Source organism: Hemitrygon akajei, chromosome 8 (genome assembly GCF_048418815.1).
Source record: "Hemitrygon akajei chromosome 8, sHemAka1.3, whole genome shotgun sequence".
NCBI lineage: Eukaryota > Metazoa > Chordata > Chondrichthyes > Myliobatiformes > Dasyatidae > Hemitrygon > Hemitrygon akajei.
In genome coordinates, this window is record NC_133131.1 from 50,447,703 (window position 1) to 50,470,610 (window position 22,908).

Below are 22,908 nucleotides of genomic sequence, written 5' to 3' on the forward strand. Positions count from 1 at the left end.
AACAGTTTAAACTGATTGCATATTTTGCAGGAAATTACTGGAAAAGCTTCTATACAAGCCTGTTCAAGCCTATTGATTACAACTTTGATTGATTCCATTTCTGACACCTCCCTCCCCTTTCTTGATCTTTCTATCTCCATCTCTGGAGCCGGCTTATCTACTGTTGTCTACTATAAGCCTACAGACTCTCACAGCTACCTGGACTATTCCTCTTCCCACCCTGTCTCTTGCAAAAATGCTATCCCCTTCTCGCAATTCCTTCATCTCCACTGCATCTGCTCTCAGGATAAGGCTTTTCACTCCAGGCCGAAGGAGATGTCTTCTTTTTTTTAAACAAAGGGGCTTCCCTTCTTCCACCATCAACTCTGCTCTCAAACGCATCTCTCCCATTTCCCGCGCATCTGCCCTCACCCCATCTGCCCACCACCCCACTCATGATAGGGTTCCCCTTGTCCTCACCTACCAACCCACCAGCCTCTGGTTCCAACATATAATCCTCCGTAACTTTCACCACCTCCAACATGATCCCACCACCAGCCACATCTTCCTCTCCCCCCCCCCCCCCCCAACTCTTGGCTTTCCGAAGGGATCGCTCCCTACGCGACTCCCTTGTCCATTCATCCCCCCCATCCCTCCCCACCAACCTCCCTCTGGGCACTCATCCCTGCAAACGGAAGAAGTGCTACACCTGCCCCCACACTTCTTCTCTCACCACCATCCCAGGCCCCAGACAGTCCTTTCAGGTGAGGCACCACTTCACCTGCAAGTCAACTGGGGTGATATACTGTATCTGATGCTCCTGATGTGGCCATTTATACATTGGGGAGACCCGCTGCAGACTGGGAGACCGTTTCGCCGAACACCGGTGCTCAGTCCTCCAGCAGTGGCGGATCTCCCTGTGGCCACACACTTCAATTCCACAGACCACTCCCACTCCGACATGTCTGTCCATGGCCTCCTCTACCGTCAAGATGAGGCCACACGCAGGTCGATGGAGCAATACCGTATCTCCCGCCTAGTTAGCCTCCTGCCTGCCGGCATGAACATCCAACTCACTGACCTCCGTTGATACCCCTGCCCCCCACCTGTACCCTCATCCCTATCTATTATTTTAGTCTGGTTCTCTTTCTCTCTCTTTTTTCCCCCCTCATTATAATCTCCCCCTAGCCCTACCTTTCTTTCTCTTTTATTTCCCATAATTCTCCACCTTCCCCCAGCCCATTTCCCTCCACCCTATCACTTCCCAGCTCTCTACTTCATCCCTCCCCCCACTTCTTATCCCCTCTCCACCATCCCATGTTACTTCACTCCTGATGAAGGGTTTCGGCCCGAAACGTCGTCACTACCTCCTCCCATAGATGCTGTCTGGCCTGCTGAGTTTTCCAGCATTTTGTGTTTTTATTTATTTCCAGCATCTGCAGATTCACTCGGGTGCCTTCAAATTCTAACAACCTAGTAATTATAAATCTCTGTGGCTCAGAAAACTTCAATTATCATTGGTTATTAAAACCAAGAAGTTGACTTCTCACTCTTTTTCCTTTGCTTGAATTTGTATGTAATTACTTCAGCCCTCATTTTCTGGTTTAGATGTGGTGTTTTCTCTCAAGTGATTCATTGCCCAAGGCAACACGCAGTTGCTTTCCATTTTGACAAGAACCCTATAGAGGACACCACACTGCTTTTGATTTACAGTTACCGCAGCTTCTAGTGTGAGAATGCAGGGAGTCTTTCTTCGTTGATTGCAGAACATGGCCCATTAGTACACTATTTATACCTTGCGCTTAGACATTCTAGGTTTCGTTCTTCAACTTTGGGGTCGTACCTGGAGGCAGTCGGTATTCTTTGAGAGGATGACATTTTTTCTCCACGCTGCCTCCATCACTTGAACGTTTCCCACTCTTTTTTGAGTGTCAGAGCATAGAACACAGAAATTTACAGCACATTGCAAGCCCTTCGGCCCACAATGTTGTACTGACCGTGTAGCCACTCTAGAAACTACCTAGAATTTCTCTGCTACATAGCCCTCTATTTTTCTAAGCTCCATGGACCTATCTAAAAGTCTATTAAAAGACCCTGTTGTATCTGCCTCTACCACCATTGCTGGCAGTGCATTCCACACACCCACCACTCTGTGTGGAAAAACTTACTCCTGACGTCCCCCTTGTGCCTACTTCCAAACACCTTAAGACTATGCCTCCTTGTGTTAGCCATTTACTACAGCCCTGGGAAAAAGCCTCTGGCTATCCACATGATCAATGCCTGTCACCATCTCCAGCAGGTCACCTCTCATCCTCCATTTTTCCATTTTTGAGTGGAGCATCTTGAACGTGCTATTTTTTGGACATTATTCGTAATTTGCAATGTAAAGCAACAATAATTCCAAAAAGGCTCCCAATTCTTTACCAGCCATGGTGAAACTTGCCCATACTCATTTGTTTATCAGATGTGTAATAATTTGAAACACTTGTGCATTAACTTTCAGTGCCCATAGTCTGTTTCATTCAGTAGTTCTATCTGCTCCCACCTCCCAGCTTGTCTTGCCGCACCCCTGCACTTGCTCAGCCCGTGTATGTGCAACCACAAGTCACTAAAGTTGGAATGGGTTATTAAAGATATTGTTGGTTTTTTCAATTTGCATAATTTTGGCTGTTTTTTAAGAGAAGCTGTTCACAGTACAGCGAGACCAGTGATGCCCTTTTTAAATGTCACCTATTTTCAACAAACGATAACAGTAAAATGGGATTTGGCACTCTGCAATTTACTGATGCGCACAAAGTAAGATTCCATGCTAATTTTTGGTTGTTCATGGGAATTCTTGAAACTTTGCTTGCCACTGAGCCTGGTAACAGGGTGAGAAGAAATGCATATGTATTATACTAAACATAGTCAAAGATTCTAGAGTTTAATACTGCAATAGTGTTAAAAGAACTGAGAAAGTCTTCCTCCGTAATAATGTAGGCTGTGCAAAGTTATGTATTTTCCAGGGGCATTAACCACCAATCTTAAACCAAGCCCTTAAAATTTGTAAAGAATCTGTTGACAACAACTGTTAGTTTTATTCAATGTAGATGTAGTAATGACAAACTGGTTTGAGGTACTGATTTGTGGTGATTATTAGTTTGAAAGGCCACTATAGCAGCTCATCATATGGGCTGGCACTCTCCAGTTCCAGCTCAGATTATCTAATACATTTCAATTTGCAAATATCAGGAAAGATCTAGCAGTTAGAACCATTGTGAGTTACCATAGATGATACTGCTGTTGTGCCACAGCTGGATCCTGATGCTGAAGCCGAACTTTATTCCCCTGGAATGAATGTGGTGGCTGATTCTGATGACTGGAACACTTGGGTACAAAGCAATCTGTTATAAGTAAAATAAATTTTGTCTTGAATTTTCACTTCTGTACTTTGCTTCTCCCCTTCTTTAGTTACAAGTGGAGGTGCCGCAGGTTTCAGTGACGAAATCGCAGAAGTGTACACTTTGGCTGAAGGAATGAAAACCTGGATAGTAAGTTTTGTAAATGTGACATGAATTGTTTAGCAGCAGTGACACAGTTTTGAAGCAAAAATACTGCAATAGATGTGACATTATATTTTCAAAATCCTTATGAAATACAGTCTCGTTTTCTTAGTAATGCAGCACAGAAACAGATCATTTGACACTGACTTGGATGCACCTATCTGTGCTAACCCCGTTTACTACAACTCCTGTCACTCAAGTACTCATCCAGATACTTTTTGTGAGGATCTCGGGCAGTGTCTTCCATATTGCATCCACCCTGTAGTTGCAAAAACCTAATTCTCCAATTCTCTTAACTGTCTCACCATAAACATATGCCTATGATTTTAGGAATCTGTTAATGGGTGTTAAGCTTTCCACTCTCTATCCCCACAAAATTTTGTATCAAGATTCTTCTCTTCCTTGATCAAATCCAGACTGCAAAACCTTGCTTCATTACCGAAAGACCCCAACCAAAGAGCATCCTGGTGGATTTTCTCTGGACCCTCTCTCTGGTCATTTCATGTTTTTCCTATAGTGTGTACAAGACTCCTGCTATTGACCAGTGTCAAAATTTTATAAAGCAAGACTTCCATATTCTTACATTCTATGTTATAACTCATAAAGCCAAATATTACCTATACTGCCTTCACCACTTTATCCATTTGTACTGTCACCTTAAGGAATGTATGAACTCTGTTCCTCGATGCTCCTCCGATAACTAGTGTGTGCCCTACCGCTGGCCCTCCAAAAATTCATTTCCTCTCACTTATTGGACTTAAGTTCCATCTGCCATTCTTCTGGCTAACTTGCCAGCTAATCAATATCATTCTGTAATCTAAGAATATCCTCTTAACTGACAATGGCACCACCAATTTTTGTATCATCTGCAAATTGAACTATTCATATTGTACCTCCTTCATTTATATCCAAATCATTGTTAATATATTACGTACTGCAAGGGTCCCAGCGCTGATCCCAGTCATAAAAGCATCCTGTCATTTTCCCAGTCTGTCTCCTTTGCCAAGTGAACTTTTGATCCAGTTTGCCTTTGATTCCACCCAGTCTGAGCCAAGTAGGTTGGAGATCATGGGATCCAAAGCCCAAGTATGAAAATGGACAGCTAGTGGAAGAAGGACATACTGTAAAGAAGAGAGAACTTAAACACTCAGATTTGTAGAAGAGAATTTGAACACTGAATTAGTGATTTGGGGGGTATCGAGAATACAACAGATACTGTCACAAAACAAAAGCTAACATTTTGCTAAGAGAAATGAGAGAGCAGTGAGCTTCTTGGAAAGCAACCCTAAATGGCAAAAAGATTAGAGTGAAAATTCACAATTCGCTGGAAATAACAAAACAAGTTAAAGATGGAAACAATAAGTTCTCTGCCTGCAAGTTAAAGGATTCAAGTATGAAGCTGGAACTTCATGTTTATAAACAGAAAGATAACGCAGGCTGGTAACGCCTTTTCTGGAAGGGAAACTGAAGGGCAATACTTTCTAATTATAAAAATAACCACGTAAAATGCTTCCACCGTTGAGAATTTCAAAACTACGTGCCATAAATGTATAGTAGTCACTAATGCATCCTATAAAGAATTGATGAGTTGGCCTGGTTGCTGACGGAGAGGAAGGATATGTTAATCAAATGAGAACAGCTTTAGTGCCTTATAAAACAGTAGGAAAACACAAGAAACTAAAAGCAGGAAGAGTTTCACCCGGCCTGTCAAGCCTGTACCCTCCATTCGATCTGATCATTGATCTGTGTTTTCAATTCAACTTGTGTGACGGTTCTTTGATCTTTCAAGTGTTTACCTTTCTCCACCTTAAGTATTTATCTAATGATCTGGTCTATTGGGGTCAGGGTATTCCAGAATTTCGCCACTCCCTAAGAGATTCCTATGGAGCAGTTTTACCTCACCTTGCTCCTTAACTTGTAATTATGTCTCCTAGTTCCTGACTCTCTCATTAGAGAGTACATTGCAACCTCTGCCTTGTAATCTCCATTTAGACCTTATATGTTCAAGTAAGATCACCTCTCATTCTTCCAGACTCCAAAGAATATAGGCCCAGACTGGCTAGCCTCTTGTCAGTAGGTGGAGAGTGTTTCTTTGGACAAAGAAGCTATTTAATGGTAAAGCTGTGTTAATGTTAGAGAAGTTAATACCTTTCCAGGAATGTTGGGCTGATCTGCATCATTATAAGGGAACCATACTTAGAAGGCTGCTTTACTCCTTTGTAATTTAGCTGTTACAGTTAGTTATTTCATTAGGATTTGCAGCAGAAGCATGAAGTCAAAAATGGTCTTTGGTATGCTGGGCAGCTACCTAACCACATCCCCCTTGCGGTGCTGCCGTTTCTACCAGGCAGTTAATAAAGGCATGAGATTTGTTCGTTTCAGAATAACACTACCACCTAGTGGAGAACTGCAGTAAAACAGACGACATTGTTCCCCTGCAGACAAGGAGACAGACTGCAGATGCTCAAATCTGGAGCAATGCACAAGGTGCTGGAAGAACTCAGCGGGTCAGGTAGCATCCATGGAGGAAAGTGGAGAGTCAACATTTTGAGTCAAGATTACTCATTTGGGTCGTCTTGTCAGATGAAGGTCTCAACCTGAAATGTTGCCTGTCTACTTTCCTCCACAGGTGCTGCCTGTCCTGCCGAGTTCCTCGAACATTTTGTGTGTTAGTGCCTTGAAGTTTCATAAAGCTCTTCTTGAGCTGACTTGGCAAAACAATGGATGGCTGTGATATTCTATAATTTGATTTCTCACCAGAGCAAGTTCATCTCCTTGTTGCAGAAGATCTTAATAGATGAATGGACTCTTAACAAGGCCATTAAATGACACTAGTCCAATAGTCAAATGACAATGTCCAATAGTCTGCTTGCCATTGCTGAGCTCCAAATCTGGTCATTGCTGTAGAATGGACACAAGAAACAAATCCCATGCCCTGAGCACTAGGGTGTTAAAAGCAATGACAGTTGAGAATGTTTTGGCTTTGACCACCAAGGAATGATCATTTGTTGATACTTGATTTCCCGAGGCAACTGCTGCCTTAATGCTCTGAGCAGTTGTGCTCAAATCTCTGAAACACTGTCTTATGTTCATATCAGGATTGTGACAAAGTTTGGAGCAGCTCACTGACTGGTAACTTGTTGCTGAATAAATTTTACTTGACTGCCCTGTCAACTGTTACTTTGAAAGAAGAAGGGTGTGGATTTACTAAAGTTTTAAAATTGGATTAGCAAGTAACATGTTGTCTAAACTGTGGATGCGTTGTTTGAAACAATAGTAACGAACTAAACAACAGTTTTCATTGCATTCCTAATGTTGTAAAACTTTCCAAAGCATTTTCATCAGGTTTAATTGAGCAAAGCTTATTGCCAAGACATGTAAGAAGTATTAAGACCGATGACAAAAATCTAGCAGCAGGTGCAATTCTGTGTTGGCATGATATCAGGTGGACTCAGTTTTCTTTCCTTCACACCTATCCCCCCCACCCTAACAAGATGGAACGTAAACAGAAATATGTAATGATGACCAGTGATAAAGAGGAAGCGCAAGATGATCACAAGATGAACCCGGAAAACATCAGTGAGTAAGATTTATTACATTTGTGGTCTAGATGACTCCATTGGGCTTCAGATGATTTTGTGCTGTAAACTGAGCCTGAATAAAGAAATCAGACAATAAACATTGCTGGCATAATTTCTTTGTTTTGCAATAAAGGCTTTTAATTCCTATTCACTGAGGAAAAAATTCCACCAATCTTGTACTTTTTGAATGTTGGGGGGAGTGAATACAGGGAGTAGAGTGCAAGCCATTTCCCTCGCCTGCAGTTCCCTGCTTTGAAGTGCGGTTGTGCACAGTGGTTTGCAGTTAGTATGCCTCATTTAAGTTGATAGCTAGTTTCCAAAGTATGTTGGTTCCCATTAGGACTAGTATATGAAAATGCCTATCTATGCTCAATCCACAAACCATCTTACAACGTCGACAGTTGTTAGCTTTGGTATATCGTGCTGGATTCCTGCCCGAGTTCTGATAGTGACCATGGCATCATTAACATGTGCTACATGCAGTTCATGTATGTTAATGATTCATTGGTTGTGGTCAAAGGTGAAGTCTGATAATCTGCTTTTTAATTTTTCATAATTTTTGTGTAGTTGTCTCTTATTTGACATTAAAATAGTGGCCTTAAGAGTCAGTGAATAAATCAGGTAACCAATGCAAGTGTTCATGGAGTGGTTCCTGTTTTCCAGTTATGCAGTAAGACATTAATCTGAAATTGCTCATCAAGCCTGGTTTTCCTCATTCAGAGGTATTCCTCATCCTTTCTCACCCTCACTGCAACTTGTGGTTATAAAACTTGAGTGTTTTCCTTGTACAATAACATGGACTCTGGACCTTACAATTTCCCTCACTGTGGCCTTGCATCTGTCTATCTGTACTGGAACACTTTATTCTGATCTACTGCATAAATATGCCATTGTTATGAATTGATCTGTATGGACGAACAAGTTTTTCCATGGTGCCTTCGTACATGTGAAAATAGGACACTCATTTGCCAGTTTAAAATTAACTTGCTTTCTCTATCCCAGCTCTGAATGGTCTTAAAACTGAAAACATTTCAACTCCTTTCTCTCCACTAATGCTGTCTGACCTGCTGAATGTTTCCAGTGTTTTCTATGAGATTTCAGCATCTGCATTATTTTGAAAGTCTTCATTCAGTTGTGTTGATCTAGATTTTAAACTTACAATGTTCTTTTATAAAAATGTTTAGCCACTTTGGGATGTTCTGAGTAATAAAGAACCACTTATTATCACACGGGGGTGATATTTTGGAATGGTTAGCCGATGTGACTGCAAACCAGCTGTTAAAATATCTGTATCTATCTTGTTTATAGAATGAATACAGTGTTCACTTAAAATTTGTAACTTGGTGTCACTTTTTTCCTACTTTTCTAGGTGAAAATTGGATTGGGAAGAGCCTTTTGCTACTAAAGTTCCCACCATTAACAACAAAAAATATTGACTCTTCCTCTGATAAGAGAACAGATACTTTACAAGAGCAGGAATGTGCTGTGCTCAAATCTGCCGACCTGCAGGTTCAGCTTACTACTACCCAGTCTACAGCATCACAGGAACTATTGGAACAGCCACAAAGCACAGTGGGTGAAAAGTCCCAGCAAGCTGTCACAACGCTGAACACTGACCCTGATCCTGCTGGTCCAACATGTACAGAGAGCCCAGTGTCCAGTGAAAGCACGGTATCTCCGTGTGTTGACCTTCACTCTCCTTTCAGCTCCAAACCCAAGAACCCACTCAGTAAAAGCCGACTTAGATTACTTTCATTCAGGTCCGTGGAAGAATTTAAAGTTGATCCAGTCCAAGACAAATTTCCAATTTTGAAGAGCATCTCAGAGTTCATGAAAGATCTCAATATTTCATCTGAAAGGTAAGCTGGTTAGGTCTTCAGACTAAAGAAAAATACTTGAATGTGACTTTAAAAAAAACTTACATTTAGAGGAGGTCAGGTATGTAACTTGGCAGCTATTACAATCAAAATTTAATTTATCAACCCAGACATGCCTCATTATCTTCCTGCGGTACAGTTCATTCTAAACATTGTTTCGAAAGTACTGGTATGTGACAGTTGAAGGAGGTATATAATTAGCAGTTGATCCTGAACATTAATATGACCATCTATACTTCATAAGTAAGCCAGATGCTGAGGGTAGGAAACTTGCTTCAGTGCACACTGCAGTGAGAGAACTTAAGAACTGGATGCAAAAGTTGGTCATTAGACCACTTGAGCCTGGTCTGATGTTCAACGTTCCTGGCTGACTTGTTCTTAACCTTGTGTTTTTATGACTATTCTCTATAATGTTTGATTTCCCTCTTTATCCAAAATCTATCGTAATGAATATATTTAAAGGCAGTCTCCACCTTCTGCAGAGGTTTGATGAACAGGCCAACTATCAGATCCCATGTAGGAAGGGAAGAGGGCAATTTATGGGGATTGCACTAAATCCTGCACCAAGTGGTACATGCGAAGCTCTGGGAGCAGACCCACTTAATCCCACATGTTGCCTTGATATGGGACATTTAATAAAAATTGTGTGGTGTATATTCTATTTATTTTGTGGAAGAATGTAGTTTACCACTGCATTCGCAAGCTACATTCAACCCTTTGTATGAAAGAACGCAAAGTTCACTTCCAACTAATTTACAGATACTTCAAAGTTACGTTGCAAATAAGATTAGACCATAAGACCATAAGATTTAGGAGCAGAAGTAGGCCACTCGGCCCATTGAGTTTGTTCTGCCATTTAATCATGGGCTGATCCACTTCATCCAGGCATCCCCATTCCCCTGCTTTCTCCCCATACCCTTTGATACCCTGGTTAATCAAGAACCTATCTATCTCTGCCTTAAATGCACCCAATGACTTGGCCTCCACAGCTGCTCGTGGCAACAAATTCCACAGATTTACCACCCTCTGACTAAAGTAATTTCTCTGCATCTCAGTTCTAAAAGGACGTCCTTCAGCCCTGAAGTTGTGCCCTCTTGTTCTAGAAACCCCTACCATGGAAAATAACTTTGCCAAATCTGATGTGTTCCGGCCTTTTAACGTTTGGAATGTTTCTGTGAGATCCCCCCTCATTCTCCTGAACTCCCGGGAATACAGCCCAAGAGCTGCCAGACATTCCTCGTACAGTAACCCTTTCATTCCTGGAATCATTCTCGTGAATCTTCTCTGAACCCTCTCCAATGTCAGTATGTCTTTTCTAAAATAAGGAGCCCAAAACTGCAGACAATACTCCAAGTGTGGTCTCACAAGTGCCTTATAGAGCCTCAATGTCACATCCCGGCTCTTATATTCTATACCTCTAGAAATGAATGCCAACATTGCATTCACCTTCTTCACCACCGACTCAACCTGCAGGTTAACCTTTAGGGTATCTTGCACAAGGACTCCCAAGTCCCTTTACATCTCTGCGTTTTGAGTTCTCTCCCCATCTAAATAATAGTCTGCCTGTTTACTTCTTCCACCAAAGTGCATGACCATACACTTTCCAGCATTGTATTTCATTTTCCACTTCTTTGCCCATTCCCCTAAACTATCTAAGTCTCTCTGCAGGCTCTCTGTTTCCTCAACACTACCCGCTCCTCAACCTATCTTTGTATCATCGGCAAATTTAGCCACAGAAGCCTTAATACCATAGTCCAAATCGTTGCCATACATCGTAAAAAGTAACGGTCCCAACACCAACCCCTGTGGAGCTCAGCAGGCCAGGCAGCATCTATAGGAAGAAGCACTGTCGACGTTTCGGGCGGAAACGTCGACAGTGCTTCTTCCTATAGATGCTGCCTGGCCTGCTGCGTTCCACTAGCATTTTGTGCATGTTGCTTGAATTTCCAGCATCTGCAGATTTCCTCGTGTTCCCTGTAGATCTCCACAGGTAACCGGCATCCAGCCAGAATAGGATCCCTTTATTCCCACTCTCTGTTTTCTACCAACCAGCCAAAGCTCTACCCACACTACTAACTTCCCTGTAATTCCATGGGCTCTTATCTTCCTAAGCAGCCTCATGTGCGGCACCTTGTCAAAGGCCTTCTGAAATATATGAAGAGAAATCAAGTAATGTATGTTGGTGACACGTGTTTACCAAAGTGTGGGGTGTTGCTTTCCCCTGTTATGAATAATACCTAGGACTGTTACTTAATCCCTTTAAAAATAAATCAAAACTTTTGTAGTGTTTTACAGGTTCTATCTTTGCGTAAGGCCCAGGCCATGAATATCATCAAAGTTCTCCATGCAGTTTGTGAATGCCTGCATTCACTAGGACAACCTCATCTCTTCCAGTTCTCCTGCATTCTCTTTCTTCAGGAAATGTTAACCTGTCAGAAGGAATTGATCAGGTATGGAATAACCGCTCAGCCTTGTGAACTTTAGTAATCATGGCCCTCAGTGACCAAGTAGCCAAACATTTTGTTTGCAACAAATATTTGGAGTTTGGATTGTGAGTTTCTGTTTTGCTTGATGATTCATTTTGCTATTTAGTAATGAATTATTTGTGTTGGTTATCTGCGGTAGATTTTGGTGTGACAAAAACCCATGTGGTAATGGGGAGAGCGTACAAACTTCTCACAGGCAGCGGCTGGAATTGAACCTGGGTTGCCAGCATTGTAAACCGTTGTGCTAACCAGTACGCTATCGTGCTGCCATAGTATTCGACCTACGTTCAATGCCAAACATGTTAGCAAATTTGGCCTTCACGCTGGCCAGCTTTTCTGAGTCCAGTCTACGTGCGAGCCAGTGTGGAAATATGGTGCTCGGCCCCATGCTTTGTGACTGTAATGGAAAATATGGGCTGGGTGAAGTTTGGGAATTCACCCAGCAGGCAGGTGAATTCACGTGTGATGCCCCATGCGCTAAGAGTGAACGTAAGAAACTTACTGGGGGTACAGGGTAATGGCCCAAAGTTTTTTGTGTTCACAAGCCAGCAGTTTTTTAGAAATTTCTGGGACCCTAGTAGAGATATTTAAATCATTGTTAGCAACAGGAAGACTGGAAGATAGCCAATGTTGTTGTGCTGTTTTAAAAAAAAATAAAGCTCTAAACATAAACCAATAAATTCTAGGCTGGTGAGTCCGACATTAGTAGTGGGAAAGTAATTGGAAGGAGATCTAAGGGACTGGATATATGAGTATTTGGATAAACGTGCACTGAATAAGGATGGTCAGCATGGCTTTGTGCATGGTAGGTCACAATCTTAGAGCTGTCTGAGGAAGTTACCAGGGAAGTTGATGAAGGCAAGGGAGAGGATTTTGTCTACATGGGCTTCAGCAAGGCATTTGATAAGGTCCTGCATGGGAAGGTTCACTTGCTCGGAATTCAAGATGAGGTAGTAAATTGGATTAGACATTGGCTTTGTGGGAGAAGCCAAATAGTGGTAGTAGATGGCTGCCTCTCTGACTTGGGTCCAATGATTAGTGGTGTGCCGCAGGGGATTGGTGCTGTGTCCTTTATTATTCATCATCTGTATCAATGATCTGGATGATAACATGGTTAACTGGATCAGTAAATTTGCAGATGACCCCAAGATCAGGGGTGTAGTGGACAGCGAGGAACGTTATCATGGTTTGCAAAGGGATCTGCATCAGCTGGAAAAATGGGCTGAAAATGGCAGATGGAATTTAATGCAGACAAATGCGAGGTTTTGTACTTTGGTAGGACCAACAAGAGTAGGTTTTACACAGTGAGTGGTAGGGCACTGAGGAGTGCAGTAGAACAAAGGGATCTGGGAATACAGGTCCATAATTCATTCATCACAGGCAGATAGGGTTGTAAAGAAAACTTTTGGTACATTGGCCGTCTTAATCAAAATATTGAGTGCAGGAGATGGGATGTTATGTTGAAGTTGTACAAGACGTTGATGAGGCCTAGTTTGGAGTATAGTGTGCAGCTTTGGTCACCTACCTACATGAAAAATGTAAACAAGGTTTGAAGAGTACAGAGGAAATTTACAATGTTGTTACTGGGTCTGGAGGACCTGAGTTATAAGGAAAGATTGAATAGGTTCAGACTTTATTCCTTAGAATGTAGAAGAATGAGTTCAGACTTGATGGAGGTATACAAAATTATGAGGGGTATAGATAGGGTTAATGCAAGCAGGTTTTTTCCACTGAGGCTAGGTGGGACTACAACCAGAGGTCATGGGTTAAGGTGAAAAGATGAAAAGTTTAAGGGGAACTTGTGGGGAAACTTCTTCATTTAAAAGGTTGTGAGTGTGGAATGAGCTGTCAGCACAAGTGGTGCATGCGAACCCGATTTCAACATTTAAGTGAAGTTTGTCTATGTGTGTGGATGGTAGGGGTATGGCGGGCTATCTTCTCTATGTGGGTCAATGAGAGTAGGCAGTTTAAATGGTTTTGGCATGGACTAGATGGGCCAAAGAGCCTATTTCAGTGCCATACTTCTCTATGATTCTGTGACTCTGATCTACGAACAGTCCTCTGGCGCACATGAAATCTGCGCCGAGCAGAGGTCTAGCAACTCTAACCAAGACAAAGTCTCGCATGTAGCGTTGTCCATTGAAACAGAGCGTCTTGCGTCGTGTCCCATAAGTCCAGATCCTGCTGCTATTGGCGGCTTTCAGCAAGGGTCCATCACTGCCTCATCATCAATGGCCGTTGCTGGCAGCATACTGCAGCTCCCGTGTTGCACAGGAAGCGTTGCCCTGAAAGGGTGAACATTAGGCAACTCTGGCAGCTGGAACTCAGTGTTCAGACCTCTGATGCCCTGAAGCTGCATGGCAGTCAACACTTCTTGGTGTTCATGCCAAAGTGTGTGTGGTTAAAACACAGTCCTAGCATTGGCTGGTTTGGAGCTGCCGGTGTGAGTCTGCTTGATGCTCTGCTGACTGGGCTTATTGAGGCAGGGAAAGGAGAAGAAATGATGGGCCGCTGCCTGCCTGAGTGTAGACTATCAGCCATTTTAGCAAGCTCCCTATAGTCCTTCATGGTTATGAGGGCTAAGTGTAGACTATCGGCCATTTTAGCAAGCTCCCTATAGTCCTTCACGGTTATGAGGGCTAAGTGTAGACTATCGGCCATTTTAGCAAGCTCCCTATAGTCCTTCACGGTTACATTAGTGAGGGCTGAGTGTAGACTATTGGCCATTTTAGCAAGCTCTCTATAGCCTTCACGGTTACATTAGTGAGGGCTGAGTGTAGACTATCGGCCATTTTAGCAAGCTCTCTATAGTCCTTCACGGTTACATTAGTGAGGGCTGAGTGTAGACTATTGGCCATTTTAGTAAGCTCCCTATAGTCCTTCACGGTTACATTAGTGAGGGCTGAGTGTAGACTATCGGCCACTTTAGCAAGCTCCCTATAGTCCTTCACGGTTACATTAGTGAGGGCTGAGTGTAGACTATCGGCCACTTTAGCAAGCTCTCTATAGTCCTTCACGGTTACATTAGTGAGGGCTGAGTGTAGACTATCGGCCACTTTAGCAAGCTCCCTATAGTCCTTCATGGTTATGAGGGCTGAGTGTAGACTATCGGCCATTTTAGCAAGCTCTCTATAGTCCTTCGCGTGTACATTAGGGCTGAGTGTAGACTATTGGCCATTTTAGCAAGCTCTCTATAGTCCTTCGCGTGTACATTAGGGCTGAGTGTAGACTATCGGCCATTTTAGCAAGCTCTCTATAGTCCTTCGCGTGTACATTAGGGCTGAGTGTAGACTATTGGCCATTTTAGCAAGCTCTCTAAAGTCCTTCGCGTGTACATTAGGGCTGAGTGTAGACTATCGGCCATTTTAGCAAGCTTTCTATAGTCCTTCACGGTTATGAGGGCTGAGTGTAGACTATCGGCCATTTTAGCAAGCTTTCTATAGTCCTTCACGGTTATGAGGGCTGAGTGTAGACTATCGGCCATTTTAGCAAGCTCTCTAAAGTCCTTCACGGTACTTTAGCGAGGGCTGTACAAACTTAATTTGGCATTTGTTGCGTACAGAGTTCTTTAAAAAGTCAGAGTGACATTTTTATCACGTGCAGTCGGGTCTTTTAGTAGACCCAACACTCTGGCTGAAGTGGGACTACTTAGCAATGCTATAACATAGTAAAATTTGGTATTTTCTGCGGTGATTTCTCGCAACGTGAACTGGGCTTCTGCCTGTGAAAAACACGCAGTAGCATGCTGCTCCCAAAACTCCGGCAGCTTCAAAGTGACCAAGTTGGTCAATATGCTGTTGAGTAACTCTGGAATTGTCTGAGAGCGTCAGGGTCACCAGTGTATGAAATTGTGACTAGAATGTGAAGGTCATCTTGTGTGCTTAACAAAAGCCACAGCCCTTTACTTCCATTATGAACAAACAAAAAGCAATCGCCTTAAACTGACGCCTTACGTCAGACATAGTCTCTTAAAGTGAACACAATGTTACGTACCCCGTAACTGAGTGTCTAACCAGCAAAGATAGAAGAATCCGTTGGAGTCTGGTGGTACTATATTCAACAGTGTTTATTAGTAAAATATACAAATCAATATCAATAATGCAAATATATAGATAATACACGTTAGCAATAATAAACCTAAAAGTGTGGGTATAATAATAAGCAATTATAAACAAGCTCTATCGATGTCTAGGGGATAATGAATTGTCATTTATAAGTATAAAGTTCAGTTCAGTTCATACGTGCTGAGGTAGATGTTGGTTGATGTGTTATAATCGTTGGAGAGAGAGAGAGAGAGAGCGAGCAAGCAGTAACAGCTACAGGCAGACAAACCTTCCTTTACGTTCTTGATCCGTTGATGTGTTGTGGCCATTCAGGTATCACCCCTCTGTCCTTCAGCTAGACCGTTCTTCTGTGGTGGACTCGTCACTCTGGCATGAGTGGGCACATACACAAGCCCCCACCGGCCCTGCTATAACACTGTGAGTTAAACTGACCGATCTCTTTGTTTCGGTCTCCAATGCCCCACACCTTCACGTGGGTTCCAACACTTAACCAGTGCTCAATAGTGTGTCTCCTGGTGTGTCTGAGGGGTGTCTCCCCAGACCTCACTTTTATCCCTACTCACGGGGTCTCAGGTGTCAATCAGTTTTGAATGGCTTTGTCCATCAAACCAGCCCACTCCGGCTGTCCACTGAGGAATTTTAATGAACAGAATGGTATAAGATAAATAACCCTCTCAGAAGCCATAAGTCTTTCAGAAGTCATAATATGGTGAATCAACAAGTCTCTGCCCCCTGCTTTATCTCTCTCTTATCTGTAGCAGATGTTCCAGTTCCAGCATGTTTTCTTTTACATCTCTCTCTCTCATTAGCAGCATAGCAACAGTAATGGTTTGTGATTCTCCCGGGGGGGGGGGGGGGGACATGGGCAACTCTGCACCCTTCTGCCCATCAGAGCAGTTCATCCTTCATAACAACAACGACTCGATGTGAATTATGTAGAGCAGTTTTATTATGGACAATGTGTCATCTGTCACTCATTACATTACTCTACACCATCACAGACTTGTTTTTCTTGCAACTTTCTGCTGTCTTGAATGAACTCTTCTCGGGCTTCCAACTGGATACAGGTATTGATTTTAACCAACATTTCAATGACAAATTCTGCCATCTTCATCAGGGATGCCTATTTATGCTCCCATTGTCCATCTCTCCTGATAGATTAGTCCTCTTCCAATCAGGTTTCCACTGTCCTACCTTGTTTACAATCGAAGTCCAGTTCTTACTTAGAGCAAGACCTTCGTCTTTGTTAGAAGTCTTTTCCTCTAGTTTATTTCAATGGCTTCCTTCACCAGGCATTCCCAAAAGCCATTGGTGCAACACAGTAGTTTTGTGCCATCGAAGTCAATCCTATGGCCATTGCGAATGCAGTGTTCTGCTACCGCCGATCTCTCCAGGTAACCCAAACCTCCTCTGCCCCTTGATGTGGGTTTTCACCGTGCCATTTCACATCTGGCCTATATATGCTACTCCACATTCACAGTGACTATTATACCTCTAGAACAGGAATTGCCAACCTTTTCTGTGCCATGGACTCCTACTGTTAACTGAAGGGTCTGTGAACCCCAAGATGGGAACCTCTGCTCTATAAATTTACTCCTCTAAATCCTGCTGACTATTGTGGTTCAAAGTTTAAACACCCTTACATGAAAATATACAAATTGCACAAAACGGTAAAAAGCGAGCCAACAACACAGAATATCAACATTGAACCAGGAATGCAGGAGAGTTCAGTTCAGTGCTGCTGGCTGACTGTAGGTGGCAAAGCCAGTCTTCACTGAAGCACCCAGTCCTCACCAATCGCCCTGATCAAACTGCTCAAAAACAGTTTTTTTTAAAAAAGTAAGCAGAGTCCAGTAACACATGCAACATGAACCTCAAAATTCCCCCAAAACTAGTCCACAGCCATGTGCCTTGCCAATCAACCCTTGCAGTGTGGAACCCAAGACTGCTGCCCTTTTCTCCAACAGCAGCGAGCAAGGGGGAGAGGAAGACCAGTCAAACACAGGCAGACAATACTGAATACACGCTTGCCTTCTCTAGTCTTGCTCTTGTCTTCATTGACTTCAACCTTGCTCATCGTCTCAAATGGAGAGAAGCAATGGAGTTGATCATGGCCTTGCGCCCGCCCCGTCTCCAGGCTGCGCACTCTGCTCCCAAACTCAGACGGCAAAGTACTCGATTGCTCAGTCAGCCCAAAAACACACTATCAAAGTGTAAATTACAGGTTCCAGTTAGTAGTAGAATCATATTTGAAAGAGTTAGTTTTGTGAATTGTCTGAAGGACGTTGCCATTGAATGCATTGTTTGCTGGCACCATGTTGAGATTTGGATGTGTTCATCCTTTTCTTATTCCTCAGTTCTGCTCGTATAGCCTCATTAGACGAGCCCTCCAGTCTGTGCTTTCTGAGCACTGCCACCACATTTTCCTTCACTGGTAATGCCACCCCTCCCCCTTTAATACCTCCCGCTCTATCTTGTCTAAAATAATGGAACCCTAGAATATTGAGCTGCCTGTCCTACCCCTCCTGCAACTGAGTATGACTCATAGCTACAGTATCATAATTCCAAGTGCTGATTCATGCTCTCATCTCATCTGCCTTACCTACAATACTCATTGTATTGAAATAGACAGAACTCAGATCTACTTTCTGCCCTGGCGCTCTGATTCCCACCCCCCTGTAACTATTATTTAAAATCCTTGGGGCAGCACTAGTAAACCTTCCCACAAGAATATCTTCACCCTCCAGCTTAGGTGCAAACTATCCTGTTTGTACAGGTCCCACGTTTCCTGAAGAGAGCCCAATGATCAAAAAATCTGAAGCCCTCACTCCTTAGCCACGTGTTAAACTATATTATCTTTTTATTTATTGCCTCATTTTAAACTATTATTTTCCTATTTCTAGCATGGTCGCAATCCTGAGATCACTGCCATGGAGGTCTTGTACTTTAACTTTGTGCCTAACTCCCTGAACTCACTTTGCAGGACCACACCATCCTTCCTGCCTATGTCATTGGTGCTGACATGACCACAACTTCTGGTTGCTCCCCCTCCCCCTTAAGAATGCAATGGACTTGATTCAAGATGTCTCTGAGCCTGAAATCTGGGAGGCAACATACCATCGGGGAATCTCGTTCAGGTCCTCAGAACCTCTAACCAATGAATCAGTACTGCTTACTAACACAGTCTCATTACTGCTTGCCTCTTCTCTCCCCTTACCTCCTGAGTGACAGAGTCAGATCTAGAGTTGTTCCAGCTCTGCTTCTGGTGTATAGGAAGCTGTGGCTGGATGTACTTGCAGGTGTAATCATCAGAGATCCTGGGGGTCTCCCTGTCTTCCCGTATCCCAGAAGAAGAGCACTCCACTGTCCACTTACTTGTTTTATTGCTCTAACTGTAGTAAGAAAGCAAGAAAGAAACTTACCAGGTGTTTACCTTAGCCTCTTGAGTCATTCTCAGCTTGGCACTCTAATGCCAGCCCATTTCAACAATGGTCGGTTAGTTTAAACCTGATTTTGATTTTTTTAATTCCTTCTGAATTCCTAATAACCCAAAAGATCGCTTACTCTGCTGACAGTTATAAGATTTACAAATTTCTTCCTAGGCCCAGCTAATGCGCTTTAGATTGTGGTAATTTTTCATGACTGAGTGGCACTGAGGTATTGTTTCTTGTGACCGTTCTCTTGGCTTTAGCTACCTTTCATTTTCTCTTAATAGTATAGATCGCAAACTCCCCTGTATTGAGGCATTTTGAAGCAATACTGTGTTGCTGGCTGCACCCTTGTGTGTAATTCCACATCAGATAGTTTCGAGATTATTTTAAATATACATTATTATTGCTGATATCTTTATTAATAATCTTTACTGAGTAAGTTGAGATGGTCTAATTTACACAAGTAATTTGAAAATTTTTTGAACATTGACAGCTAGGAGGAACACATGATGGCTTTCTCGTGCACCTCGCTTGGTGTTATTACAAGGTGTTGGTATCTCGCTTAAACAGCTGCTTTCATATGTGAGCTGTAATAGTAAATGTTGGTAGGGCTTTCAGTTGTGGAGCTGATCTGATTTTACCCCTAAATTTTCCTGATTTTCCATGTAGCTTGAGTGTCAGAGGTGGGGTGGAGCTGTTAGGTGGATCTTAAATGTTGTCAGGGACAGGAAGTTGTTGGAATTTTCTCCTTCCTATGAGTGGTTTAGGGTTGCTGAGGCCAGTAAGGAACCTTGCCAGCACAGGCTCCAGGCTGAACCTGGTGGCTTTGATTTATTTGCTTTACTTATGTGCGGTTTTTATTTATTTCCAAATTAAATACACTGCACTGCTTCTCTTCCTTTCCCCCCCCCCCCCCCCCAATAGCATCTTCATCCGTTTTGCTGGTGGAAATGTCATTTTCTGATAATATATTGTTTTGATTATGAATGTTCTCTGAAGTAAATAAAGTGTCCTATTCCATGCTATCCCATGGAATAGGACACAATGTGTGTGGGAGACTGCGGTGGGTTCTTAATGATGCCAGTCTTTCCCACAAACTTTATTACAAACATATGATTAACAACCAAAATAAAAATTTCCATCCACGAATTTTTATCCAGATGTACGTGGATATTTCCACCACCCCCTCCATTCCTGTATTAAATGGATAACGTATGACCATCAAAGGAGTGATGTGTATTTTTATATGAAAGTAATGCCTCAGGAGATTTGAAACTCCTCAGTATTATTTTAAGCATTAAGTAAATGGATGGGGTGAGTGAGAGTATTGAGGATGTTTTGCATAAAGCCATTTTTGAAAACTGGCTTTAGCAAATACTGCTCAGATCATAAACATGTTAGTAAGATCATAAGCATCTTCTTTTCATGTATGGAAATTTGGAATTCAACATCCACAGTAACATAGCCCAGTGAGATGGTGGAAAAACGTTAATGGCATCGCTCCATTTAACAAACAAAATCATTTGAATTTCTTTTATACAGAAATGGAAATGTTTAGATTCCCATATCTACTCAGGGCTGCAATACTTATCAAAATGTAGTCATGATGATGTGCACTGTGTCATTTGGAACTGTTTCCACAAACGGCATTGCCGTTACTAGCTAGTTTTCTTGTTTGAGAGTCATGTTAGTTTAGACACACACAACTTCAGATGTTGCCAGCTTTAACAGCTTGCCTCCTGCAGCTCTGCACAGAATCATCACCTTAGATTATATCCACAAATGCCCAAATTGGATTTCAAACTAGAACCTTTACTGGACCAGTTTGACACATCATTATGATTCCAGTTTAATAATTCTTCCTGGAGACTTGCCCAAGTCATTAACTTGCCAATTATAAGAGGAAAAAATTCTGCAGGAGCGGAGATTTCTAATTTTAAGTTATTCTTTGATCCACTTTACTTTGAAAATGAGTACCAATGATCAGATGCCGCCTCTAATTTGGGTTTCAAATGTAAACAATCTCTGAAGTTTTATTTACTTTTCAATATAATCAAAGCAGTTTGATTTTCCACACTTAGCTTAAAAATAGTGTTAATGTGTGTGTTTCAAAGGGGCTTTATTTGATGATAAACTGTTTCATCGTTTTTCTAAAAGCCAGTTGATACAGTGCCTTTAGAAAGTATTCAGCCTCCGTAACTATTTTCACATTTTATTGTTTCATTTTCTAAATTTTTAAATATAATTAGTAGCATTTTGAACTAATTTACAAAACATTGTGCATCATGTCAAATCAAGAGAAAAATTCCAAAACTTGACAACAGTTTATTAAAAAGGAAAATTGAGAGGCTGAAAAATATTCATCCTCTTTGTAATTACCATGCTAACTTTCCTCCGGTGCAATACTATATACTACCTTACCAACTCATCTGATTTGCTCATGTAGAAAATTGGAGGATCACCTGAATAAATAACTACCCCTCCCCCTGTAAGGTCCAACAGTATGGTAGATTTTCAATAGACCAACTAAAATGCAGACAAAAGGGCATTCAAGGCAAGTCAGGGAAATGACAATAGAGAAGCACAAACCTGGGGAAGGATACAAAAACATTCCATCATGTAAAAGTGGAAAAAATATGAAACCACAGCCACACTCCCTCAGTGAGGCCACCTACTAAACTTAGGCACCGGAGAAGAATATTAATTGTAACAAAAGTTACTGTGACACCATCAGTCACTTTGAGTGAGTTGTAGGAGTCAGTGGCTCCAACTGGATATGAAGTTCATGGCTCTACAGTCTCTAAGCATCCTGCACAAAAAGGGTATTTATGGAAGAGTGGCAAGGAGGAAGCCTTGGCTAAAAAAGCATATTGCCCATAAAGACTTTGCAAGGTGACACTTAGAAGATACTGTAAAGATGTGAAAGAAGGTCCTGTGGTCAGATGAAACTAAAGGGGAACTTTTTGGCCTTAACACTAAGTGGTACCTGTGGCGTAAATCTAATACTGTCCATCAGCCACATAATACCATCCCTACTGTAAGGTATGATGGAGTTAGCATCATGCTATAGGGATGATTTTCAGCAACAGAGCTGGGAAATCTGGTCAAGATTAGTGGGAAGATGAATGCTGCTAAATGCAGAGATTAAAAACATGCTAGCCTTGCCAGAAAGCATAAACTGGGGAGGAAGTTTGTCTTTCAGCAAGACAATGACCCAAAGCACACTGCCAGAGCAGCCATAGAGTGGCTTCAAATGAAGAAAATTGATGTCCTTGAGTGGCCCAGTCAGAGTCCTGACTTTAACCCGATCGAACATCTCTGGTGAGACCTCAAGGTTGCTGTCCACAGCCACTCCCCAACTAACCTGGCACAGCTTGAGAAATTTTGCAAGGAGAGATAGGCTCTATAATGTTGTGCAAAGCTAATAGAGACTTATCCATAGAGACTTATCCAAAGAGACTGCAGGCTGTAATAGCTGCAAGAGGTGGTTCAACTAAGTACTGAACAAAGGGGGATGAACACTTTTGAACTGCTGACATTTCAGTTTTTAATTTTTAATTTTTCATGCTTTACCATTTTCTATTTTTTCAGCTCTATGAAAAAAGGAGCTTGAGATTCACGAATAAAAATTCTCAGTTAATTTGATCAAAATCCCTGGTTGTAATACTCAATTATGTGAACAAAGGGTTGGGGGTTGAATACTTTTTTCAAAGCACTGTACTATATTTGACCCTTGCAGAAGTAATTATAGTTTGCAAGCAGAATTATCATTTGGCTTCATGATTGCTGGATCCACATTTCTGAGTAGATTCATCTTTCTGTGTTATATAGAGTTACACACACTGAGTGAGTCTAGACCTTTTTCAAACCAATGAGGGAGCTTTCTCGCTCACTGCAATTTCTATCAGAATTTTTGTATGTATCTTTGCAAGCAGCGTGGCAGTTGTT

The 22,908-nt window shown here is 42.1% G+C and overlaps 1 protein-coding gene across 5 annotated transcripts in view; it reads left to right on the forward strand.

Moving 5' to 3' along the window:
* zzef1 (zinc finger, ZZ-type with EF hand domain 1) overlaps nt 1-22,908 on the forward strand; it is a 264,244-nt gene that overhangs the window by 96,743 nt on the left and 144,593 nt on the right. For all 5 annotated transcript variants that reach the window (XM_073053829.1, XM_073053832.1, XM_073053830.1 and 2 more), the window contains exons 27-30: nt 3,430-3,509; nt 7,016-7,100; nt 8,472-8,961; nt 11,265-11,429. In XM_073053829.1, coding sequence (XP_072909930.1) covers nt 3,430-3,509; nt 7,016-7,100; nt 8,472-8,961; nt 11,265-11,429 — 820 coding nt within the window. The remainder of the gene's footprint in view (nt 1-3,429; nt 3,510-7,015; nt 7,101-8,471; nt 8,962-11,264; nt 11,430-22,908) is intronic.